The sequence below is a fragment of the Sinohyriopsis cumingii genome, chromosome 16 (assembly GCF_028554795.1).
Source record: "Sinohyriopsis cumingii isolate HCF-2022 chromosome 16, ASM2855479v2, whole genome shotgun sequence".
Classification (NCBI taxonomy): Eukaryota; Metazoa; Mollusca; class Bivalvia; order Unionida; family Unionidae; genus Sinohyriopsis; species Sinohyriopsis cumingii.
The window spans coordinates 14,227,521-14,251,948 of record NC_142976.1 but is presented as its reverse complement, the minus strand read 5'-3'; the positions used below and the strand labels follow the sequence as shown (position 1 = coordinate 14,251,948).

General features: G+C 35.7%; 1 protein-coding gene across 4 annotated transcripts in view; it reads right to left on the bottom strand.

Annotated features, from left to right (window-relative positions):
* The window catches only part of LOC149779968 (inositol 1,4,5-trisphosphate-gated calcium channel ITPR2-like), a 187,233-nt gene that overhangs the window by 68,430 nt on the left and 94,375 nt on the right, over positions 1 to 24,428 (bottom strand). For all 4 annotated transcript variants that reach the window (XM_089936684.1, XM_089936686.1, XM_089936687.1 and 1 more), the window contains 6 exons: positions 21,447 to 21,605; positions 18,143 to 18,299; positions 12,614 to 12,711; positions 8,644 to 8,743; positions 7,836 to 7,886; positions 5,424 to 5,642 (listed from right to left, as the gene is read on the bottom strand). In XM_089936684.1, coding sequence (XP_089792810.1) covers positions 5,424 to 5,642; positions 7,836 to 7,886; positions 8,644 to 8,743; positions 12,614 to 12,711; positions 18,143 to 18,299; positions 21,447 to 21,605 — 784 coding nt within the window. The remainder of the gene's footprint in view (positions 1 to 5,423; positions 5,643 to 7,835; positions 7,887 to 8,643; positions 8,744 to 12,613; positions 12,712 to 18,142; positions 18,300 to 21,446; positions 21,606 to 24,428) is intronic.

Sequence of the window (24,428 nt, the reverse complement as noted above, 5' to 3'; positions counted from 1 at the left end):
ACCCAGTTGAGATTCTTTTAGTCACAGCTGGACATTATTCAACGAGTGTCATAAAATTAACATTATATCATTACCCAGTTGAGATTCTTTTTATCACAGCTGGACATAATTCAATGAGTGTCATAAAATTAACATTAAATCATTACCCAGTTGAGATTCTTTTAGTCACAGCTGGACATTATTCAATGAGTGTCATAAAATTAACATTATATCATTACTCATTTGAAATTCTTTTAATCACAGCTGGACATAATTCAATGAGTGTCATAAAATTAACATTAAATCATTACCCAGTTGAGATTCTTTTAGTCACAGCTGGACATTATTCAATGAGTGTCATAAAATTAACATTATATCATTACCCATTTGAGATTCTTTTTATCACAGCTGGACATTATTCAATGAGTGTCATAAAATTAACATTATATCATTACCCATTTGAGATTCTTTTTATCACAGCTGGACATTATTCAATGAGTGTCATAAAATTAACATTAAATCATTGCCCAGTTGAGATTCTTTTTATCACAGCTGGACATTATTCAATGAGTTTCATAAAATTAACATTAAATTATTACCCAGTTGAGATTCTTTTTATCACAGCTGGACATTATTCAACGAGTTTCATAAAATTAACATTAAATTATTACCCATTTGAGATTCTTTTTATCACAGCTGGACATAATTCAATGAGTGTCATAAAATTAACATTAAATTATTACCCATTTGAGACTCTTTTTATCACAGCTGGACATTATTCAACGAGTGTCATAAAATTAACATTATATCATTACCCATTTGAGATTGTTTTTATCACAGCTGGACATTATTCAATGAGTGTCATAAAATTAACATTAAATCATTACCCAGTTGAGATTCTTTTTATCACAGCTGGACATTATTCAACGAGTTTCATAAAATTAACATTAAATTATTACCCATTTGAGATTCTTTTTATCACAGCTGGACATTATTCAATGAGTGTCATAAAATTAACATTAAATTATTACCCATTTGAGACTCTTTTTATCACAGCTTGACATAATTCAATGAGTGTCATAAAATTAACATTATATCATTACCCATTTGAGACTCTTTTTATCACAGCTGGACATTATTCAATGAGTTCCATAAAATTAACATTAAATCATTTACCCATTTGAGACTTTTTATCACACCTGGACATAATTCAATGAGTGCCATAAAATTAACATTAAATTATTACCCATTTGAAATTCTTTTTATCACAGCTGGACATAATTCAATGAGTGTCATAAAATTAAAATTAAATTATTACCCATTTGAGATTCTTTTTATCACAGCTGGACATTATTCAATGAGTTCCATAAAATTAACATTAAATCATTTACCCATTTGAGACTTTTTATCACACCTGGACATAATTCAATGAGTGTCATAAAATTAACATTAAATTATTACCTATTTGAGATTCTTTTTATCACAGCTGGACATAATTCAATGAGTGTCATAAAATTAACATTACATCATTACCCATTTGAGACTCTTTTTATCATATAGTGTTTATTTCAGCAGAAATTAATTAGATGGAAAGAAGAAAGAATAATTTTGTTCATTCTTACAGATGCTGCACTTTCCTTTGTTGTGTGTAAGAAATAATCCCATTCAAAGTTCAACTATTACTGATGTTTAAAAGTAGATTATAGTTTCTTACAAACTACAAATCAAAAAACATGCATCCTTCTCTATAAACAGAACATTTTACACAGACAAAATTATGTTTCAACACAGAATTTCCAATGTGTCTTATTTTGCATGCACTACCTGTATAGTTGACAATCGATGTTTACATAACCTTAAAGTGTCGCTTTTACAACTATGGTAAAAATAACATTGATATTGCAATATTCATGTGAAAGAAGGTTGACTGGAAGGAGAAATTCTGATATTTACTGTGATGTATTTGTGACCGGATATTTGCAGTGTTTGATTTGGAACAGCAAACTACAGAATATGCAAACAAATTTCATTCTGACTCGGAACTGCATCACATATTTACCGCGTAAATATGCAGTGACTGGATAAACTTCTGTCAGTTTGGAGACTGGTTTATGTCCACATTCTTCTCTGAACAGAGGTGAGTTTATTTACTTCTGTAAGTTAACGTTTAAACCACGCCTGTATATCAGTTGGATTCCATGCTACATATATAAGGCCTCCCTCAACCCCCACCCCACACAAGCAATATCCGTAGCTTTACTTGTTATTGTTTTTGTCTTGGTTTTAGCCATTTTTCATGTTATGATATATTATACATCACATAACAAACCCTTGTGGGGGGTAAATTAGCCTTGTTGAAGCAGACAGGATCATTTTTCCCCAATTCGTTTTTGCGAGTTGATTAAAAAAAATGCTGGCCAAAAATGTTCACTGAAAATAAAAAATTACAGATTGAAGGGTTAAAAAAGTATTCTCACAATCACAGCCAATCAATCAAGAGAATACTGTGCAATAATTTCGTGGGCTTATCTGAACCAATCTGAATCACTTAAAGTGATATTTAACATGTGGTAATATAAAAAATATGAAAGTGAACATACTATAAGAAAAGTATACCTACCATGTGGTAATTGGCCAATTGTAATATGCTTTCAGTGATGCTTGTGCAATCTCAAGTGTGTATGATTCGCCAGCAGTAACAGGTGCAGAAAAAGACACACTGAATTCTGGTTTCATTGATCAGATTGTGATTATAGGGGTTGTATTCACAAAAACATGTTGTATGATAGCAAAGATTTTATGTACAACACAGTGTATCTCAATTGTTTCTGAACTCCTCATTGGTGTATGAAGTTCACTTGCCGTATACATCATTGATATTGTCAGCAACTTCACACATCAGCACAAGTTATGTATTTCTTTCCATGGTGTCAATGGTGAGCAGTGGCTGACAAATTGATGTAGCTTCTTTGATGCACTGTTACCTGCATGAACTGATCAATCAATCACTGAGGCCATTTGGGTCACAAAGTCCACCAAAAACCTTCTCCATATTTCGGTTGTTGCATTTACTGCCTTTCTATTCATTTGTCTATCTTTTGTATTGTCTCAAAGTTGCTCCATCCACCTTTCTAGCTCTTTGCCCAGTGGGGGCAGAGTTGGTATACATGTTGGATGTTGCTGGTACCACATATTCTGTTCTTCATTAGGTGAGGGTTTAACAGGTCCTTTTAGTTTTGGAGTGGGTGCAGGTATGGAAGGAGGTGCAGCTGCTATATGTCTTGGTTGCATTATCTTCATCTGTTGGTATAGAAGATTATTCAAAAGGGGGTTAGTGTGTGTCTTGGTGGCAGTTGTTGGTTCAGCTTCAAAATATGATAGAAAATAACCAAAATATACCTTTGCTTGGGCTGGTATTTACAATTTGGCCAATTTAGTGAGACTGTTTTCTTTCTTGTTTTTTCAGATTCTTCATGTTTTACTGGTTGTGGCACAGGTAAATCTTCACTTTGGGCACTCATGCTTCACATTTTAGACATTTTTATTTTTGTTGCTGTAGCTGTTGTTGTTGTTGCCATAAAATATTTTCTTGTTGCGTTGGTAATTCTTGTCATGGTTGTAATTGCATTTCTGGTTGAGGTGTGTGCTGTGCCATAAATTCTCTCCATACAGTTTCACCTTCTTCAGTTCTTCCATCCTTGCATTAATCATTTGTACAAAATGACTCCACCAAGCACATGTACATGGTTTCTTTCCATTACATTCCCTAAATACCATTTTAATGTTCGTAAGTTGTACCATGTGTCATTAATGGCATTTTTATCATGTACTCTTTACAGTTGTTGGGTCTGCAAGGAGCAACATATACAGGATTTCTAAAGATCACCCTTCTGAGCTCTTTCATTAAAGTATTGAGGCAGTGTTTGCATCTGTGACTTGTATTCAGGTGACATGCATGGTATCCTTTCAAATGTCTCTTACAATGTCTTCATCAAGTACATGTTTTTAAATAACTAGAGTGCTAGACCCCCTGAACACACAATCACAGGAAATTTAAATATTCCCTAGGCTGATATATTCTATAATTGTATGACAAAGGGTAATTGGTTAGAAGTATGTATGTATGTGAATTGCATCTAAACATGATGAGTCCAGACACAGTCTGAGAGTCAAGCAATTGTGCCACACAATTTTATTATTAATAGAGGAACTATGATGGACCCTGAATGTTACCGATGTGAAAAAGTAATCATAGCAGAGCAACAGCTGTGAAATGAACTCAACAAGAGAACTACACTGATCATAAAACACAGAAGTATGTGTTTGGCTGTAGATACTATTTGTGCTCTCACTGCAACAACAACTGTTGGTCTTGGTGTGGCAGGAGTCACAACCACAACAACCATCGTATGTGCACCAATCTGAATTATTGTCAGGGCTACATTGATAGTAACCAGTGTCTCAAGTGGTGCTAGCAAATTAATTTCAATACAATTACTTACATGAATAGATGTCTATTCAGAACTGTTTGCTGCAGCACAAAAGTCTCAACTCCATAAGTAAAATTCTATTTGGTGACTATCAAGAATAAAATAATTAGCACGGCAGATTTCAAGACTATGATGGAAGAAATGGAAAATCACTTGCAACTCTGAGCATATATAAGGAACTGTGAAGTGCATTTACAGACAATAAAAGTTGATAAAAAGTCTACCAGAATAATGTCATAGGCAGTTTTACTGAATACTGCTCTGCGTCAATGCATGGCTCTAGCTGATTGCTTGGGCTACTTCACATCGATTATTAGTACTAGTAGTCCTAAGTCCACAGGTTGTAAAAGTCATGGGGATTGAGGCTGTGAACGAGGAAAGTAACAACAGGGGCATAAGAAGGCTTAAACCATCAAAGGGACACTACTCAAGGTTTTATCTATACCATGCTGTACATGAAATTCAATGACAATTAAGGGAACTATTAGGTGGAAATGCAAGTGAAACAGACAGTTGGAAGGCTGGAGGGATGGATGAATGGAATGACCAATAGGTCCAATGAAAAACAGGACAAAAGTTTCCTCGATAAACAGCTGCAGTTCATATAAAAAAAAGCACAGACCTTAAACTGAATAAGCCAATTTGTTCATACATAACATTGTTCTTATATAAATGTTGTATACATAAGTCCCAAGCAAACAGAATTATTGGAGAAAGCCAGAAGAAACAGCTGACTGAAAGTGTAGAACTCCTTTAATTTTTCAAATTTTCTCTTGTTTCCAAGGGAATAGAGTGTGTAGCTATCCATCCTGGTTATATTTTTTCTTTAACTTTTCCCTCCTCCAAGAACACAATGCACAACCACCAATGCTTTCAAGAATGCACAATACAGGTCTAGCTTTACAGCATTTCCTAATAATAATAATAATAATGATAATGACTTTATTTAATTACCTGGCTTTGTATTATAACATCGGCCATCTCCATCTCTGTTTGCTGACCTTTTTCCTTTGGTGTCAAGGGCACCAGAAGATTGTCACTGCTTGGATCAGACACAAAGATTTTGGAAATACCGTTACTCTGAGGGGGTTTCTTCTTATTAGAGGACTTTTTTCTCCAGGATCTCTTTTTCTTCCCACAGGAGGGAGGCTCCCGTGCTCTACTTAGAGCCTCCTATTTCCAACACAACATATAAGTAAATAAAATTTGCGCTTGGATCTTTACACTGTTACAGGTATCAATATCATATATTGCTTTATAATATAGCTTTTATTTAAGTAATTTGGATTGATGACATATTTTTTAATTCTTTAATTCTGTGGCTGGCCTGTACTATAAGAAAAGTACATGTATGTACTTTCTCCAATCATAAACAAAGGTTAATGCCAAGTTCATGTCAATAACTAAATTTATGCCACAATTTATTTGAATGGAGGTCATGTCAACATCACATGATCTTAGGATAACATCTATCCTCGAGAGATGTCAAGCATGCCCTGGTTACCGATTGGTAAAATTCTCAAAAAATGTTAGATAAGGACTGTTTTTCATAATACAGAACAATTTAAATACCTGGAATCTTTTCTAGTGATTCAGAATTGTTGATTTGATGCATATGTAGTGGCTATATGAAGTAATTAAATACACAGCATTTCAGTCTTCAGTTAGAGTTCAGTTTTTGTAAGAGTTACTTGATGCGTATGTAGTGGCTTTATGAAGTAATTAAATACACAGTATTTCAGTCTTCAGTTAGAGTTGTTACGAGAGGATTCAGATTTATTTATTTATTGAACACTGAAATTGCAGAGCGGAAATCCATTTATTCTAAACAGACAGTACCTTGCTGGATTATTGTGAAAACATTCAAGGACTTGAATTTTTAATAATTTTGTTTGGGATACTGTGAAACATCCAAGGACTTGAATTTTTAATAATTTTGCTGGGATACCGTGAAACATCCAAGGACTTGAATTTTTAATAATTTTGTTGGGATACCATGAAGTATCCAAGGACATTTGTGATATTTTACTTTTATTGGATTTACCTTGAAGTAAAATCTTTTGGATATTAGAACAGTTATTCTGAGTTGTGCTAGTACTTAAGCACATTTAGAACCCTCATTTGGAATACATTTGGATTGTTTCTGGATTACCGTGAATTGATAGTGCATGCAGCATAGGATTGTTTCTGGATTACCGTGAATTGATAGTACATGTAGCATTGGATTGTTTCTGGATTACCGTGAATTGATAGTACATGTAGCATTGGATTGTTTCTGGATTACCGTGAATTGATAGCACATGTAGCATTGGATTGTTTCTGGATTACCGTGAATTGATAGCACATGTAGCATTGGATTGTTTCTGGATTACCGTGAATTGATAGCACATGTAGCATTGGATTGTTTCTGGATTACCGTGAATTGATAGTACATGTAGCATTGGATTGTTTCTGGATTACCGTGAATTGATAGTACATGTAGCATTGGATTGTTTCTGGATTACCGTGAATTGATAGTACATGTAGCATTGGATTGTTTCTGGATTACCGTGAATTGATAGCACATGTAGCATTGGATTGTTTCTGGATTACCGTGAATTGATAGTACATGTAGCATTGGATTGTTTCTGGATTACCGTGAATTGATAGTACATGTAGCATTGGATTGTTTCTGGATTACCGTGAATTGATAGTACATGTAGCATTGGATTGTTTCTGGATTACCGTGAATTGACAGTACATGTAGCATTGGATTGTTTCTGGATTACCGTGAATTGACAGTACATGTAGCATTGGATTGTTTCTGGATTACCGTGAATTGATAGTACATGTAGCATTGGATTGTTTCTGGATTACCGTGAATTGATAGTACATGTAGCATTGGATTGTTTCTGGATTACCGTGAATTGACAGTACATGTAGCATAGGATTGTTTCTGGATTACTGTGAATTGATAGTGCATGTAGCATAGGAAATGTCATAGGAATTCATACCATACTATAAGTTATTTTTATATCTTTCACTTTGTTTGATTTTATATTTTAAGGAAACAAATTTATATTCCGAAAAATTGAATTCTTGTTTGAATTTATCTTTTCTTGTTACACAGTTTAAGCCCCTAGGGCATAACAACAGAGATAATTCAGATAGATGGAGTCCAAAATCAAACCTAAGCCAAAACATGCCTGATGCTACACAAGTACATTTTTTTGGTCTGATACTGTCTATTTTGTATATTTAATGTTAAATATATGAAACACATAACAATGACAAAATTGGTAATTTATCTATGTCATGCCTACTAGTCTAAGGAAAGAAAATATATTACTCTATGTGTAATATTAACTAAAAATAATATGCCTTTACCCAACCCAGCATTTTTTCTCTCTTGATCCTCATGTCATAGGCCTGAATCATCTGGAATGATAAACAGTGATAAATAAAATATCACATATACTTGCTTATAGGTCAGGTCCAACTACAAACATCTGCAATGCAGTGGCAGATCTGGGTCTATGTAGTTTGCAGTTGGACCTGACCTATAAGTGAGTATATAAAGAATTTCCCCCTGACAGGATGAAAATTATGTCGCATATACAGATAAAACAGATAGGTGATATGAACAGTTTGGTTGTAAGAGGTCTAAAAATCAGTGTGTACTGCAATACAGTGAAGACCAGTTGATTACTCAAGTACTTATTATGTCCACCAATTAATCAATCAAATTTATTGATACTGGGTAAATCTGTAAATTGTTGGAGAATAAGACAAGTGAGAAGTTTAACAATTGTTTTGAGGAATTAAGATTTTATTGCAATTAATTAAAACAACACGATGAAGAAAAATTGATGCAATTAGCTTTATTTGATAAAATAATAATAATAATAATAATAATAATAATAATACAATGTATTTCAATAGGGTTGATCAATTTATAAACATTATTCTCCCTTTTGGCCCTGAAATAAACTAGAAAAAAATTAGAATGTTGTGTGATTGCAGCCTTCATAATAAGATTGGTTTGATACTCTACAATGTTTCAATTAGCATAAAAAGATCCGGATAGGAATAAGTGTTCTTAGCTTTCTCTTTTTGTGCACTATAATTACATCTTAACACATTTGCTCATAGTGAAATGACAGGAGGGATAAAATTTAAAAGTGCAACATCTTACACTCAGGGCTCGCCTGCCTAAGGTCAAGGTCATATTCAAGCTGCTCAAATTTGTCACCACTTCCCCTCTTCTTGCCTCATGCTGGGCAAGTAATGCACGCCTAGAAGATACAATGATAATGCAGACGTAATAATAACAACAACAATAATAATAATAATAAAAATAAGAATAATAATGACCTTATTTAAAGAGGGTAACACAATTAGCTAAGAACTAATCTACCTTGAGGCCCTCATACAAAAGAATTTATTTATTTTAGCTGTATCTCTGAAGCTACTGGATATATTGGGTTTGGAAGAAGGAAACAGAGTGGGCATTTCTAATCTCAACTGGAATACTATCAAGAGCAAAATTCCAGAGTATTGGACACTTTTTAAAATAATTCTTTATTTGGTTTGGGAATTTTATACTGTTTGGTAGATATGGATAGTTTCTGTGCCTTTAAGGGAGAAAATGTCTTATCCTAATGAGAAGCTATAAACTTGAATTGACCTTTTTACTGATATATTTGATGTGTTCAGTCCATGATAGAATAACCTATCAGAACACCAAGCAGTCTATCATGACAAACCATTTGCAAATTTTTATCCTTCAATGTCATAGTTCATCACTATCAAGATTTGTCCTTTTTTGCCATGCTGAGATAAGTAATATTTTAGTTTTAACAGCATTTACCACCATGCCATTGCATGTGCACTGGTTTTCCAGTTTGTTTAGGGCATTCTGTAAAGAAATTTCAAGTTCATGTTTTGTGTTTTGGATGTCTGACAATGTTGTGTCATCTGCATAGAGATCTGTAGATGATATTGAGTCTCTTAGTAAAAGTGGTAGGTCATTAATAAATAAAATAAATAGTAATGGACACAGAATTGAGCCTTGTGGTATTCCACATCTAATTGTTCCAGGTTCAGACAGAACATTATTTATATAAATATGTTGTGTTCTCTCACTTAAGTATGTAGTAAAACCATCTAACTGTTCCTTCATCACATTGGTAGTTTCTTCAACCGGATTTCATGACTCACCATGTCAAAAGCTTTCATGAAATCTACAAATACTGATCCTATTATTCTACCTTGGTCATGTGCTTGAAGCAATTTATCAGTATGGGAGATCAAGGTAGTCTCACATAAATGTTTCTGTCTAAAGCCTGATTGATTAGGGTGTAACAGCAAGTGTTTGGTTAAATATGACATGAATGAGTCATGGACATGTTTTTCAATCAATTTTGGCAAGTTTGGTAGTATTGAGATTGGTCGTTAGTTATCAGCATCATCCTTAGAACCAGATTTGTGAATAGGAGTTACTTTTGCAGTTTTCCATATTTTGGGGACAGACGAGGTTGCAATACTTAAACTGATTATGAATATTATGCTATCTACAATAGCAGAGGCAGAAGATTTAATGAGTTGTGGGCCAATCTGTTTAAGTACTGCATCTATCTTAGTATCAAGTTCACTGAGACATTTTTTTAACAAAGTTTTTTTTATACTGGTGAGATAGAAAAACATATCTCCTTAGAGATTTTGCTGCTGCAGAACTTTTTCAGTTCATTTAAGTTGTTTTCTATCAATGGTTCTTTTAACTTTGTGGTAATGTTGGTGACAAAATCATTGAAAATGTTTGCAATGTCAGTGTCATCAGTGACTATGGTGTCATTTACCAGAAGTGAGTGAATTTTATTTGTCTGATCTTTGTGTGTTCCTCCAGTGAGTTCATTGAAGACTTTCCAAATGGAGTTTGTGTTGCTCTTTTTGTTTTCAAGCAATGATTGATAATAAGTTTTTTTTAGCTTTTTTATTTATACTGTTATTTTATTTCTCTATACTTTATATATGAACAGCTCCTGTGGCCTAGTGGTTAGAGCATCCGCCTCGGATGAAGGAGGTTGTGGGTTCGATCCCTTGCCAAGTAATACCAAAGACTTATGGTATTAACAGCTGCCTCGCTAAGCGCTCAGCATTAAGAGGTTAGTGTTAGGACTGGTCAGTGGTGCATGCTTTTTGAAAAACCTCTGCTGCCATTTTAGAAACAATTAACTTTGAAAGCTGTCTTTTTGAAAAACCTCTAGTGCTACTTTAAAAACAATTAACTTTGAAAGCTGTCACTTTGAACAAACTCTGCTGCTATCTTAGAAACAATTAACTTTGAAAGCTGTCACTTTGAACAACCATTGCTGCTATCTTGGAAAAAATTACCTTTGAAAGCTGTCACTTTGAACAACCTCTGCTGCTATCTTAGAAACAATTAACTTTGAAAGCTGTCACATCGAACAATCACTGCTGCTATTTTAGAAACAATTAACTTTGAAAGCTGTCACTTCGAACAACCAATGGTGCTATTTTAGAAACAATTAACTTTGAAAGCTGTCACTTTGCACAACCTCTGCTGCTATTTTAGAAACAATTAAGCTGTCACTTTGCACAACTTCTGGTGCTATTTTAAAAACAATTAACTATGAAAGCTGTCACTTTGAACAACCTCTGCTGCCATCTTAGAAACAATTAACCTTGAAAGCTGTCACTTTGCACAACCTCTGCTGCTATTTTAGAAACAATTAAGCTGTCACTTTGCACAGCCACTGGTGCTACTTTAGAAACAATTAACCTTGAAAGCTGTCACTTTGCACAACCTCTGCTGCTATTTTAGAAACAATTAAGCTGTCACTTTGCACAACCTCTGCTGCTATTTTAGAAACAATTAACTTTGAAAGCTGTCACTCTGAACAACCTCTGCAACTATCTTAGAAACAATTAACTTTGTAAGCTGTAACTTCAAACAACCTCTGGTGCTATCTTAGTAACAATTAGCTTTGTAAGCTGTCACTTCAGACAGGTCAATTAACATACTGTTCATAGTGTTTGTAATCTGTGCCTGGTCAAGTGTTGGTCTTTGTTTTACTTCAAGGTGGGCAATGAATATTTCCTGATCTTTGTCCAACCTCATACCTGGGATCTGGCAGCTACTTTACCATTTTTTTAAAAGTAAGTTTTGATCTTGTGAATTCTTGTTAAATTATGAAGAAAAAAGACATAATGACAATCTAAACTTGAAATATAAAGAACTTCAAATCAGTTAAAAAATGGTAGCAGTCAGTCATAATTCTGTCAACCATGACAACCAATGGAAGGAAATGTTAAGGGCTGTTCCAGAAAGAAAATGAGGGCAGTGAATAGATGTCACCTTTTGAAAGGGCTCAAAGTTTAACATGTTTGCTCCCTTGTTTCTGTTTTGTTTACAACCCTCACAACAAAGAGAAAGTTAACATTCATCTACATGTCCTGATTGACATTTAGTTTTGATCATCATTAGGAAAACTCTCCAATGCACAGTGCTGAGGAAAATGACTGCCTCTGTGTTCTGGGTAAATGTTCTTGAAGTGGCACAAAATACACTAAATTTGTATCCTCAGAAAATATGAAAATTAATACAGTGTATGCCATACTAGTTTCGGAAAGTGCCCTGATGAAACATTAAAATATCAAAAACAAAAATATGATGCCAAATCTTTTTTTTCCCCATTATTCACCTCTGAAGTTCATGAAATTAAAATAGCCATGTACAGCTGTCAATCTTCATTGTGCTGCACATAAAGCTTCATGAAGAACTTAACAAGAACTTTGGATTACCGCGCAATAAAACATAGTCAACTTCAAGTAAACTAATTAATCATACATAGCACATAAGAAATTTGTAATATATTTAAACAAAACTATTTCATTCGTTGACTGATTTTTTGTTGAGAAGTATTGAATAAACTGTGTACCAAATCTAAATTGCTGAATTTTGTCAAATATTAATGCACATTAGATACATAAAAGTAAGTTTTTGGAAGTTCTAAGCTTCTTTATCTCATGTCTTAGACTGAGTTTCATTATGTCAAGGTTCTCACTGTCCTAAATTAATCATACATTATAAAGATCATTGCTTTTGATGTGACTCTTACATGCAATTAATTTTCTGATCTTACTTTTCTTTGATAGAGTTGGTGGAAATCTGCATACGGTCCCTTACTGCCATAAAGAAAACTTCCTCCCTTGTGGAGAAAAAATAGTCCAACATTGATTTCTGTGAAGAAAGAAAATAAAAACATATTTAATTTTTAGAACAGCATTTATAAACATACTTTAAAAACTTATATATATAAGGAGTATTCAAGAAATTCCAAAAAGAATATAGCATTGTCAATATTTTAACATTGTGGACTCAGGCCTTAAAATACATCAAATTCAGATGCCATATGGACAGTACTTCAACAAGACATATTACATTTTACCTGAATTACTGCTCTGATGAACCCCATTGTAAATGTGTACCACATCTAGCTAGGAGGTAAACCTATGAAGACTTGGTGTGCCAACCACAGCAGTCTTGTTAGCATCATTAGTTACCATTGTAGCTGGTACAAGTCATACCTCGACCTCCCTGGCCCTAGTCATACCTTGACCTCCCTGGTCCTAGTCATACATTGACCTCCTAAGCCTAAGTCATACCTAGACCTCCATGCTGGGATTGAACAACATGATGCGCAAGACCTTGTGACCTTTACTAATACCTACCATTGGCCTTTCCTAGCCCAATTCATTCCTTGACCTCCCTGTTGGCATTGAACAACATAATGCTGATGAAGTTCAGAACTTCATGAAAAGCTAATATTTACCATCCCTGACCTAATTCATACCTAGCCCTCCCTGTTGGCATTGAACAACATGATGATGATGAAATTAAAGAGCTTGCAACCATTATAAATAATTAACATTGGTCTTCCCTGATCAAAGTCATGCCAGGACCTTCCTGTTGACATTGAAAAACATGCTGATGAAGCTCAAGAGCTCCTAAAATTGGGTCCCCCTAACCCAAGTCATACCCATACCTCCCTGTTGGCATTGAACAACACGATGCTGATAAAGTTTAAGACCTTGTGATCCTAACTAATACTTAACACACACTGGCCATTTCTGGTCCATATCATACCTAGACCTCTGTGTTGGCATTGACCTTCTTCAGGGTGTCCTTGTATTAACAATATGATGCTGATGAAGTTCAAGACCTCCCAACACTGACCCTCCCTGAACCCATTCATACTAGGATCTTCCTGTTGGTATTGGCCTTCTGTGGTCCATGTCAAACATGGACTTCCCTGTTGTCAATGAACAACACATAGCTGATGAATCTTAAGACCTCCTAAAATTGGCCCTCTACAGGTCAAGTCATACCTGGACCTCCCTGTTTGCACTGAACATTATGCTGATGAAATCAAAGCCTTCTAACAATGGCCATCCTGGACACATGTCATACCTGGTCCTCCTTGATAGCACTCAACATGATGCTGATGGGGCTCAAGACCTGCTAAAATTGGCTCTTCCCAGCCCAAGTCATGCCTGGACCTATCTGTTACCAATGAACATGATGCTAACGGGGCTCAAATTAGACCTGCTAAAATTGGCTCTTCCCAGCCCCAGTCATACCTGGACCTATCTGTTACCACTCAACATGATGCTGATGGGGCTCAAGACCTGCTAAAATTGGCTCTTCCCAGACCAAGTCATACCTGGACCTATCTGTTACCAATGAACATGATGCTGATGGGGCTCAAATTAGACCTGCTAAAATTGGCTCTTCCCAGTCCAAGTCATACCTGGACCTATCTGTTACCACTCAACATGATGCTGATGGGGCTCAAGACCTGCTAAAATTGGCTCTTCCCAGCCCAAAGCATACCTGGACCTATCTGTTAGCACTCAACATGATGCTGATGGGGCTCAAAATGCAGGGACCATTAACAATACTTAACATTGACCATTCTTGGTCCAATTCATACCTAAACCACACTGTTATCATTGTTCTTCCCCAATCTACCGTATATACTTGCATATAAGCTGAAAAAGTTAGAAAAATAAAGGCCTGGAAAAAGGGGGGGGGGTCAGCTTATCCGCTGGCCAATGTCTAAACTTGACAGTTTTTAAGTCATTTTGTTGACCACTGTAATGGTTGTAAATCTTGGGACATGAAAAAATAAAAAAAATTTGTGTCCTAATATATAGGCATGTAAAAAGAAATAACTTTCAGTGACCTGACAATTATTATACTGTTATAAAGTACTATGACTGATTTTGTTATTATTTTGCATGCGCATATTTTCTGATTTCTATAACACAAAATAAATAAAGGTAAATACAGACTTCATAATTCGCAGCCAGTTGAGTGTACCCGGGAGACCAGGCTGAACTATAATGTACAGTACTTACACAGTGCAAAGCATGCATAGCGTCACTTATATCCTTATTTATTAACAAACATATTAGATGCAGATTTTGCTTTATTGTTTCGACCAAACTGCATTGTTCCAGATAACATTTCAGCTGGTCCTTAATAGCTGCTTAATTTATGCTGAATCACGTGCTCACGAGTTACTAATTTTCAATGATATAAACATTCCTACAAATTGAGGTAATATTCTAAAAAAGGTACACACATTTAATTGTACAAGGCACACATCATAACTTTCCATATAATGGAAAGCTTGATGTTTCAGCATCTCCTGTGTTGATAGTCAGCAAATTCATCTTTCGTTTTGTGACAGCAGTACAGGCCAGTTAATCACTAAAACCCTGAAACTGGCTTGTGATAAGAGGGAATTCTGACCAGCAACTATACCAGTACATTGATGTGTAATTCTCTTTTATTCCATAATATTAGCACAATTACTGTAGATTTGTAAAACGTGGTGAAAGGCATAAATATGAACTTTTCAAAAGGCAAGTAAAGAGACTAAAAAAAAAAAAAAAAAGAGATTGGGACCTAAAATCGGGAGGTTTTTCAGGGCATTTTTAAAGGCTTGTTTTCACTAAATACTGATCAATCTTCCTGTTCCAATATGTGTGAAATTCGCAAAAAAGACTCACCGTTTCTCTCTGAAAAGAAACCTTATTTTCCCCCCACTATGTGCCCTCTTTTCATATTCTGGTCAGCTGAGGTCAAACTGCACAATAGTTAAAGATTAGTCTTAAATAAAAAGCAAGAAAGCCAGCACGACTATTAGTCTTAAATAAAAAGCAAGAAAGCCAGCACGACTAATTAAAGTTAATCCCTATCGATGCAACTATTTTGAGAAAACAACTGGCCCTTCATTGTAATTCGACGAAATCACGTTCTACACAATTGTGTGTTATGCAAGCACCAGCAATTGATTGGCATATAAAGGATTCCCAATTTTGTTGAACTAAAGGCACCTAAATAGGCAACCTCATGGTACCGTACATGGGGCAACTATTTTCCCCTTGATGTATATCGAACCCAATTCCCTTATTGTCAACTTGTAAAGCATTTAGTATTGTTTACTATAAAACATGTATTCTGAATTAGTTTTTTGAGCACACATTTGCTGCGTGGTATGTATTTTCATTCCTTCTTTTAATTTTATGATGGTAATTAACATTGATATATATGGTATAAAAATGCCAAGTGTTCACTCGTGTAAGTTTCTTTGTTGGAATGGTGCTATAGCATATGGAGTAACAGCAATCGTAGTGATCATTCTTGGGATTTAAATTAATTGTGGACAATTTTATTGTTGTCGTTTACGTTTTGTTCTGGTTTATTTTTTTATTTTTGTATTATTGTAGAGGTAAAATAAATCATTAATTTATGTGAATAATGTTTCAACTTCACATTTTATTTAATGAAGAAGTGAATTTTTTCTAGCAAAGTAATTATTTTGTCACAAGAATAATTCACAGGTGAGACAACAGAGCATGTAGGACTTTTCTTGTTTAGAAGAAATGAAAATCAAAGACATAATGTAATAATAGGGAGTTCTCTGCAAAAAATTGGAAAATGTTATGAAATTGGGAGGCAGGTTTAGAGCGACCCCAAAAACTGGGAGTTTTTTTCTCCTCCTGGTGTGAACATTGACAGGTATGGTATAAGGACAGTTACATCAAAGCAAACTTACGACTCAGCTTTTACGGTATTAGCATAATTTTCAAAGCATTATTTCTGAAACATCATTATTGTATTGGAGATATCATTAAAGTTTAGCACAATGGTGTCCATGATTTAACTCCAAGGGATGTACTTAATTCAGCCCCTAATCAAACCTACAATGTACATGTGGTGGCGCCATTATGTAAATATGTTCAGCAGCCTAATTGCGTGTATCGAATCGAACCATATTGTTGTTCATTGTGTTGTCATACTGGGATTACATTTTAATGAGTTAGGTATTTACAATTTCAAGGAAAAGTAAAAACAAAATTACCGGTGCACTGATATAAAATGTCCAATACCATAATGCATAAACAAACAATCAAGTCAAAAAGGGAAGAGGGAGTGTTACAGCAACTCCGGATTGCTGAATTCTTGTCATTGTTTGATCAAATTATACACAAATCTAAATTAGGCAGATACAATAAGAAACAGAAAATTAAATAAATTACTTTTCGAACAAGTTTATACCATTTCTTTTTAATAATCATGCACGCCAACATTGAGATAACTATACATGTATTTTTTTAAATATAAATTTGCCTAAGTAAATGCATTTAGAACTTACCTTCTTGAGATGTCTTGAATTGTGGGTTAGCTTATATGTGGGTCATGCACTTTTTAGTGTTTATACCTGTTCAGTTTGGGGGTTGGCGTATAAGCAAATGGGCTTATATGCGAGTATATATGGTAAGTCATGCCTAGATCTCCCTTTTGACCATCTAATAATTGCTCTCCCTGACCAAAGTCTTACCTGGGCCTCCTTGTTACCAATAAAACATGATGCTGATGAAGCTCAGGACCCCCTAAAATTAACCCCTCCTGGACCCAAAATCATACCCATACCTTCCTGTTGATAAAGTTCAAAACTTCATGTCCCTTAATACTGCCTAACTTTGGTCAAGAAGTCATACCCAGACCTCCCTGTTTGGGATTGGCCCTCCCCAGCCCTAAGTCATACCTAGACCTCCCTGTTGGTACTGGCCTTCCCCAGCCCTAAGTCATACCTGGACCTTCCTGTTGGTACTGACCCTCCCCAGCCCTAAGTCATACCTTGACCTTCCTGTTGGGACTGGCCCTCCCCAGACCTAAGTCATACCTGGACCTCCCTGCTGGTACTGGCCCTCCCCAGCCCTGAGTCAAACCCAGACCTCCCTGTTGGGACTGGCCCTCCCCAGCCCTAAGTCATACCTGGACCTCCCTGTTGGGACTGACCCTCCCCATACCTATGTCATACATGGACCTCCCTGTTGGGACTGGCCCTCCCCAGCCCTAGGTCATATCTGGACCTCCCTGTTGGGACTGGCCCTCCCAAGACCTAAGTCATACCTGGACCTCCCTGTTGGGACTGGCACTCCCCAGACCTAAGTCATACCTGGACCTCAGTGTTGGGACTGGCCCTCCAAAGACCTAAGTCATACCTGGACCTCCCTGTTGGGACTGGTCCTCCCCAGACCTAAGTCATACCTGGACCTCCCTGTTGAGACTGGCCCTCCCCAGACCTAAGTCATACCTGGACCTCCCTGTTGGCATTGAACAACATGATACTGATGAAGCTCAAGACCTCGCGAACAATGGCATCACTCCTTCTGGCCAGGTGAGGTAGCACTTTGTTGACCACGTCATGTTGATTGATAGCATTCTGAATCTCCTTTATGTGGTTCAACTGTCTGGATTGGAGAGAAAAAAATCATAGGTAAATACATTTCATATTATTTAAATGAAGTGTGACAGAATACTGTTTTAATTATTATCATAAAATACACACCATACAAAGTACCCCTTTATTAATGCATTTGTATTTCAATACACCAGTATACAATTCTCCAGTGTTTCAAGAAGTTTTTGACTAATGAATAGATGCTTATAAAGATCTTTTTTGGAATACTGTAGATCCAAAAGTTACAAAACACAAGTAACTCTGACCTGTGGAAACCTGCATACTACTGTTTTACCTTACATATGCAAAAGAATCATTTTGTAGTGGATTTTCCATGCACTGATGTAACAGATAACACATGGATGGTTGACAGAAATGAGAATTTATATGGTTTTTATATTTTAAAAATTGTAGTTTTGGGTTTCCTTTTCAGACCATTTGAAAACTGAGAGTGCAGTATCAAGTAAATTTTATAAAGTTTCATGGCGGGGGTGGGGATAGTTTTAGAAGATTCAGCTCCACAACATTAATTAATATTAATTTTTAGGTACTAAACAGAATAACAACTGCATTACTAAATGCAATACTGATTACATGTTAATGACGGACAGTAATGAAACTTGTATTGTTTTCATTTATTTTTGTAGACCTTGCCTTGCAATAATGATTTATTATTAACTCAGATATTAACTCAGACACTTTATTTAAGTGTACAGAATTCAACTTGTATCTGTCTAACTTGATCTCATAAAGAGCCTGGGTAACCAAATTAAAAGACAAGAGTCCCTCAAAGGGACTTACACTCCACTAGCTGAAAACTATATCTAGGAATTCAAGACTTATTATTCTTTATAACTATTGAGCATTCAAGATGGCTGCAGTGGTGGCCATAGTGTATGTTCAGTCAGCAACATCTTTATTTAAGACCAGGTAATAGCAAAGAATTTTGGTGAAAACCCCATGTTGATATGACCACCAATCCAGAAGTTATTGCAGTCTAAGCAAGATTTTCAAGATGGCTACCATGATTGCCATAGTGGATGCCAGATCAGAATCGTTTTCATTTAGATCCAACTAGATATCACAAGTAGTATTCAGGATAAATCCCCATGTCAATATAACCATCCATCTAGGAGGAGTAGTGATAGATTTTAAAAATAGATGCTGCAAATGCTATAATGGAGATCAGATCAACAAAATTTAATTTGGGAGTAACTAGACATTATAATAAATTTTCCAGTGAAAATTTTACCCATGATAATATGACTCCTGTTCAGGAGAAAAAGCATTAATAACAAGATTTTCAAGATGGCTGCCAAGCTGTTATATTGGATGCAGGATAGGCAACGTAATTATTTAGGACCAATCAGATACCATAAAAAGTTTTTCATGAAAATGTTGATACAATATTATGTTCCAGAGGAGAGTTGATAAAAAGATTTTCGACATGGCTACCATGGTGGCTGTACTGGACATAAAATCAACACTATATAACCTTTGAACCAATCAGATATCATCAGAAGTCTTTTAGTGAGAATCCCATATTGATATTACCATTCATTCAGTAGGAGTAGCAATAACAACATTTTCAAGATACCCACTGCGTTGTCCATAATGAATGCCCAAGAGGCACCATTTACAGTTAGGGCCATCCTAGACATCATCAGAAGCCTTCAGGTGACAGCCACCATGGCAGCCATATTGGAGGTCAGATTGGCAAAGTTTTAATTTAGAACCAACTAGATATTCTAAGAGGTCTTCTGGTGAAAACCCCATTTTTAAAATAGGACTTTCTATTGAGAAGAAATAATGAGAACAAGATTTTTAAGATGGCTGTTATGTGGCCAGTTTGGCATTTTCATTTACAGCCAAGCAGACATTATAAGAAGTCTTTCAGTGAAAAGCCCAGGCTGATAGTCTCATCCATTCATGAGGAATAACAATAACAAGGTTTTCAAGATGGTCACTGTGTTTCCCATACTGAATGTCTGAGTGGCACCATTTACATTTAGGGACAACCTGACATCAGAAGAAGCCTTCAAAGCTAATGTCCGAGTGGCACCATTTACATTTAGGGACAACCTGACATCAGAAGAAGTCTTCAGGTGAAAAGCTCCATGTTAATATAACTTTCTATTCAGGAGGAATAGCAATGAGATTTTCAAGATGGCTGCCATGATGGTCATACTGGATGTGTGATCAGCACATTTGAATTCAGGAACAATTACATATCACAAGAAGTCTCAGGATGAAAACCTCATGTCAATATTTCAGTTCTGGAGGAATAGTAATAACAAGATTTTCAAGATGGCAGTCATGGTGACCATAATGGACATAAGACTGATACTATTTTCATTTCAGAACAACTAGACATCATCCAATGTCTTTTAGTAATGGTTCCATGTTGATAATGACCATCAATTCAAGAGAAGTAGCAATAAAATGATTTTGAAGATGGCCATAGTGTCTACCATGCTGGGTGTACTAATGGCACTATTTTTCTTCAGGGCAAACCAAACATTTTAAGAAATCTATGGGAAAAAACTACATGTCGATATGACTTGCCATTTAGGAGGAGTAGCAAAAACAAGATTTTAAAGATGGCTGTCAGATAATTTAGGAACAACACGATTTGTCTTTAAGTGAAAACCATCCATGTCGGCTGTCAGATCAGATAACAAAGTATTCAAGATGACCACTATGATGGACATATCATAAGTGTGAGCGCTGCACTATTTTCATCCAGGACCTACCAGACTATTGGATGAATGCGTGTGTAAAGTTTAATGGCAATCTTCCAGGTAGTTTAGGAGAAGTAGTGATAACAAATTTGTGATAATATAGTGATGGACAATGGACCTCAGCTGACAGGTGACAGAAAGTAAGCCACCCAATGAATTCTTCTGGTCTATTACCTGTAGAGTTACAAACTAGAGCATGCTCTAATTAGGCAAAATACAAAGGTACATCAAACAGAATGTACATGTATAATCTAATGAAATCCTCAATTTTCATACATGTTAGGAGAAAGAAGATTAATTGCAAATCATTGTTTTCCCATAAATATGCTGAATTTCCAGAATTAACAAAGATTCATATACAGTGAAATTGGACTCAAAGTATCTACAAATACATGTATTTATGGTTAATTGCTCACTTTTTGATCTTGGTTTCTGAGGCTCTTGTATCCCAGTCCTCTGGAAGCTTTCTCTCCTCATTATGGATAATGGCCCTCAGAATCTGCAGACATTTGATGTCCAGGACCTCTTCTGCACCTGATGGCATCATAGCCAGACGGATTTGCTTGGCAGATATCCTGCAGTTAGTCACAAAATCAGGAAGTCTGTAATCTTTGAGCAACATTGTAGCTGTCCATTAACAATGATGATAAACTCCAGAATTTGTACAATGGTGTGATTATAAAGGTATTCAATTTGTACAATGGTATTATAAAGGTATTCAATTTGGACAATGGTGTAATAATAAAGGTATTTAATTTATACAATGGTGTAATTATAAAGGTATTCAATTTTCACAATGGTGTAATTATAAAGGTATTCAATTTGTACAACGGTGAAGTTATAAAGGCGTTCCATTCATTATGAAAAATGTATTTTAAAACATCTTTCTATTTCACAGTCTTATACTCATGAAATTAAGTTATCTAAACTTGGTAAAATTTGTTACAGGCAACAAACTTGCATAATATAACAACTGAAACAAGTGCCAATTATTTTCAGCATTAAATTTTTAAAGAATTATTTCAATATGTATGTATGTATGTATGTATGTATGCATGCATGTATGTATGTATCAATGTATGCATGAATGAATGCATTAACAATTTATGGCACCTCAGCACAATAGTCTACATAATGACAACTAAATGTAAAGTTTAAAAATCTAACAATAGAATACACAAAATTTTAGATAAATCCCCTAAACATGAAGTACAGCAAGATAAAATGTATATCAAATAAAGATGAAGGCAGCATATGCATTTGTTAAAAATATGATTATATGTATGAACAGATGTATTGACAGTCATTGGGTCAGATGGATATACACATGAATGACAAAGTGATTGCTGTGATGAACTTCCACCAAGAATAAAAGCTCAACAAAATGTATCTAATGTTTAATGAGACCATGGACATTGATGGGAACATCTGCCCCCATTCCATACATGAATAGCCTGTTCCATATCATCAGTAATACTTACTCCTAAACCCACTCCCTACACGAGTAGCATGTTCCATACCATCAACAATACTTATACCTGAACCCACTCCCTACATGAGTAGCATGTTCCATATCATCAGTAATACTTACTCCTGAACCCACTCCCTACATGAGTAGCATGTTCCATATCATCAGTAATACTTACTCCTGAACTCACTCCCTACATGAGTTTTATGTTCCACATCATCAGTAATACTTACTCCTGAACTCACTCCCTACATGAGTAGCATGTTCCATATCATCAGTAATACTTACTCCTGAACCCACTCCCTACATGAGTAGCATGTTCCATATCATCAGTAATACTTACTCCTGAACTCACTCCCTACATGAGTTTTATGTTCCATATCATTGGCAATACTTACTCCTGAACCCACTTCCTAAATGAGTAGCATGTTCCATATCACTGGCAATACTTACTTCTGACCAACTCCCTACATAAGTAGCATGTTCCATATCATCAGTAATACTTACTCCTGAACCCACTCCATACATGAGTAGCATGTTCCATATCATCAGTAATACTTACTCCTGAACCCATTCCCTACATGAGTAGCATGTTCCATATCATCAGTAATACTTACTCCTGAACCCACTCCCTACATGAGTAGCATGTTCCATATCATCAGTAATACTTACTCCTGAACTCACTCCCTACATGAGTTTTATGTTCCATATCATTGGCAATACTTACTCCTGAACCCACTCCCTACATGAGTAGCATGTTCCATATCATCAGTAATACTTACTCCTGAACTCACTCCCTACATGAGTTTTATGTTCCACATCATCAGTAATACTTACTTCTGACTAACTCCCTACATAAGTAGCATGTTCCATATCATCAGTAATACTTGCTCTTGACCCCACTCCCCACAGAAGTAGCATGTTCCATATCATTGGCAATACTTACTCCTGAACCCACTCGATAAATGAGTAGCATGTTCCATATCATCAGTAATACTTACTCCTGAACTCACTCCCTACATGAGTTTTATGTTCCACATCATCAGTAATACTTCTGAACCCACTCCCTACATAATTAGCATGCTCCATATCATCAGTAATACTTACTCCTGACTAACTCCCTACATAAGTAGCATGTTCCATATCATCAGTAATACTTGCTCCTGACCGCACTCCCCACAGAAGTAGCATGTTCCATATAATCGGTAATACTTACTCCTGAACCCACTCCATACATGAGTAGCATGTTCCATATCATCAGTAATACTTACTCCTGAACTCACTCCCTACATGAGTTTTATGTTCCATATCATTGGCAATACTTACTCCTGAACCCACTCCCTAAATGAGTAGCATGTTCCATATCACTGGTAATACTTACTGCTGAACCCATTCCCTACATGATTAGCATGTTCCATATCATTGGTAATACTTACTCCTAAACCCACTCCCTACATAATTAGCATGTTCCATATCATCAGTAATACTTACTCCTGAACCCACTCCCTACATAATTAGCATGCTCCATATCACTGGTAATACTTACTGCTAAACCCACTCCCTACAAGAGTAGCATGTTCCACATCATCAGTAATACTTACTCCTGACCCCACTCCCCACAGAAGTAGCATGTTCCATATCATCGGTAATACTTACTCCTAAAACCACTCCCTACATTTGTAGCATGTTCCATATCATTGGCAATACTTACTTCTGAACCCACTCCCTACATAATTAGCATGTTCCATATCACCAATAATACTTACTCCTGACCCCACTCCCTACATTATTAGCATGTTCTATATCATTGGTAATACTTACTCCTAAACCCACTCCCTACATGAGTAGCATGTTCCATATCATTGGCAATACTTACTACTGAACCCACTCCCTACATGAGTAGCATGTTCCATATCATTGGTAATATGTA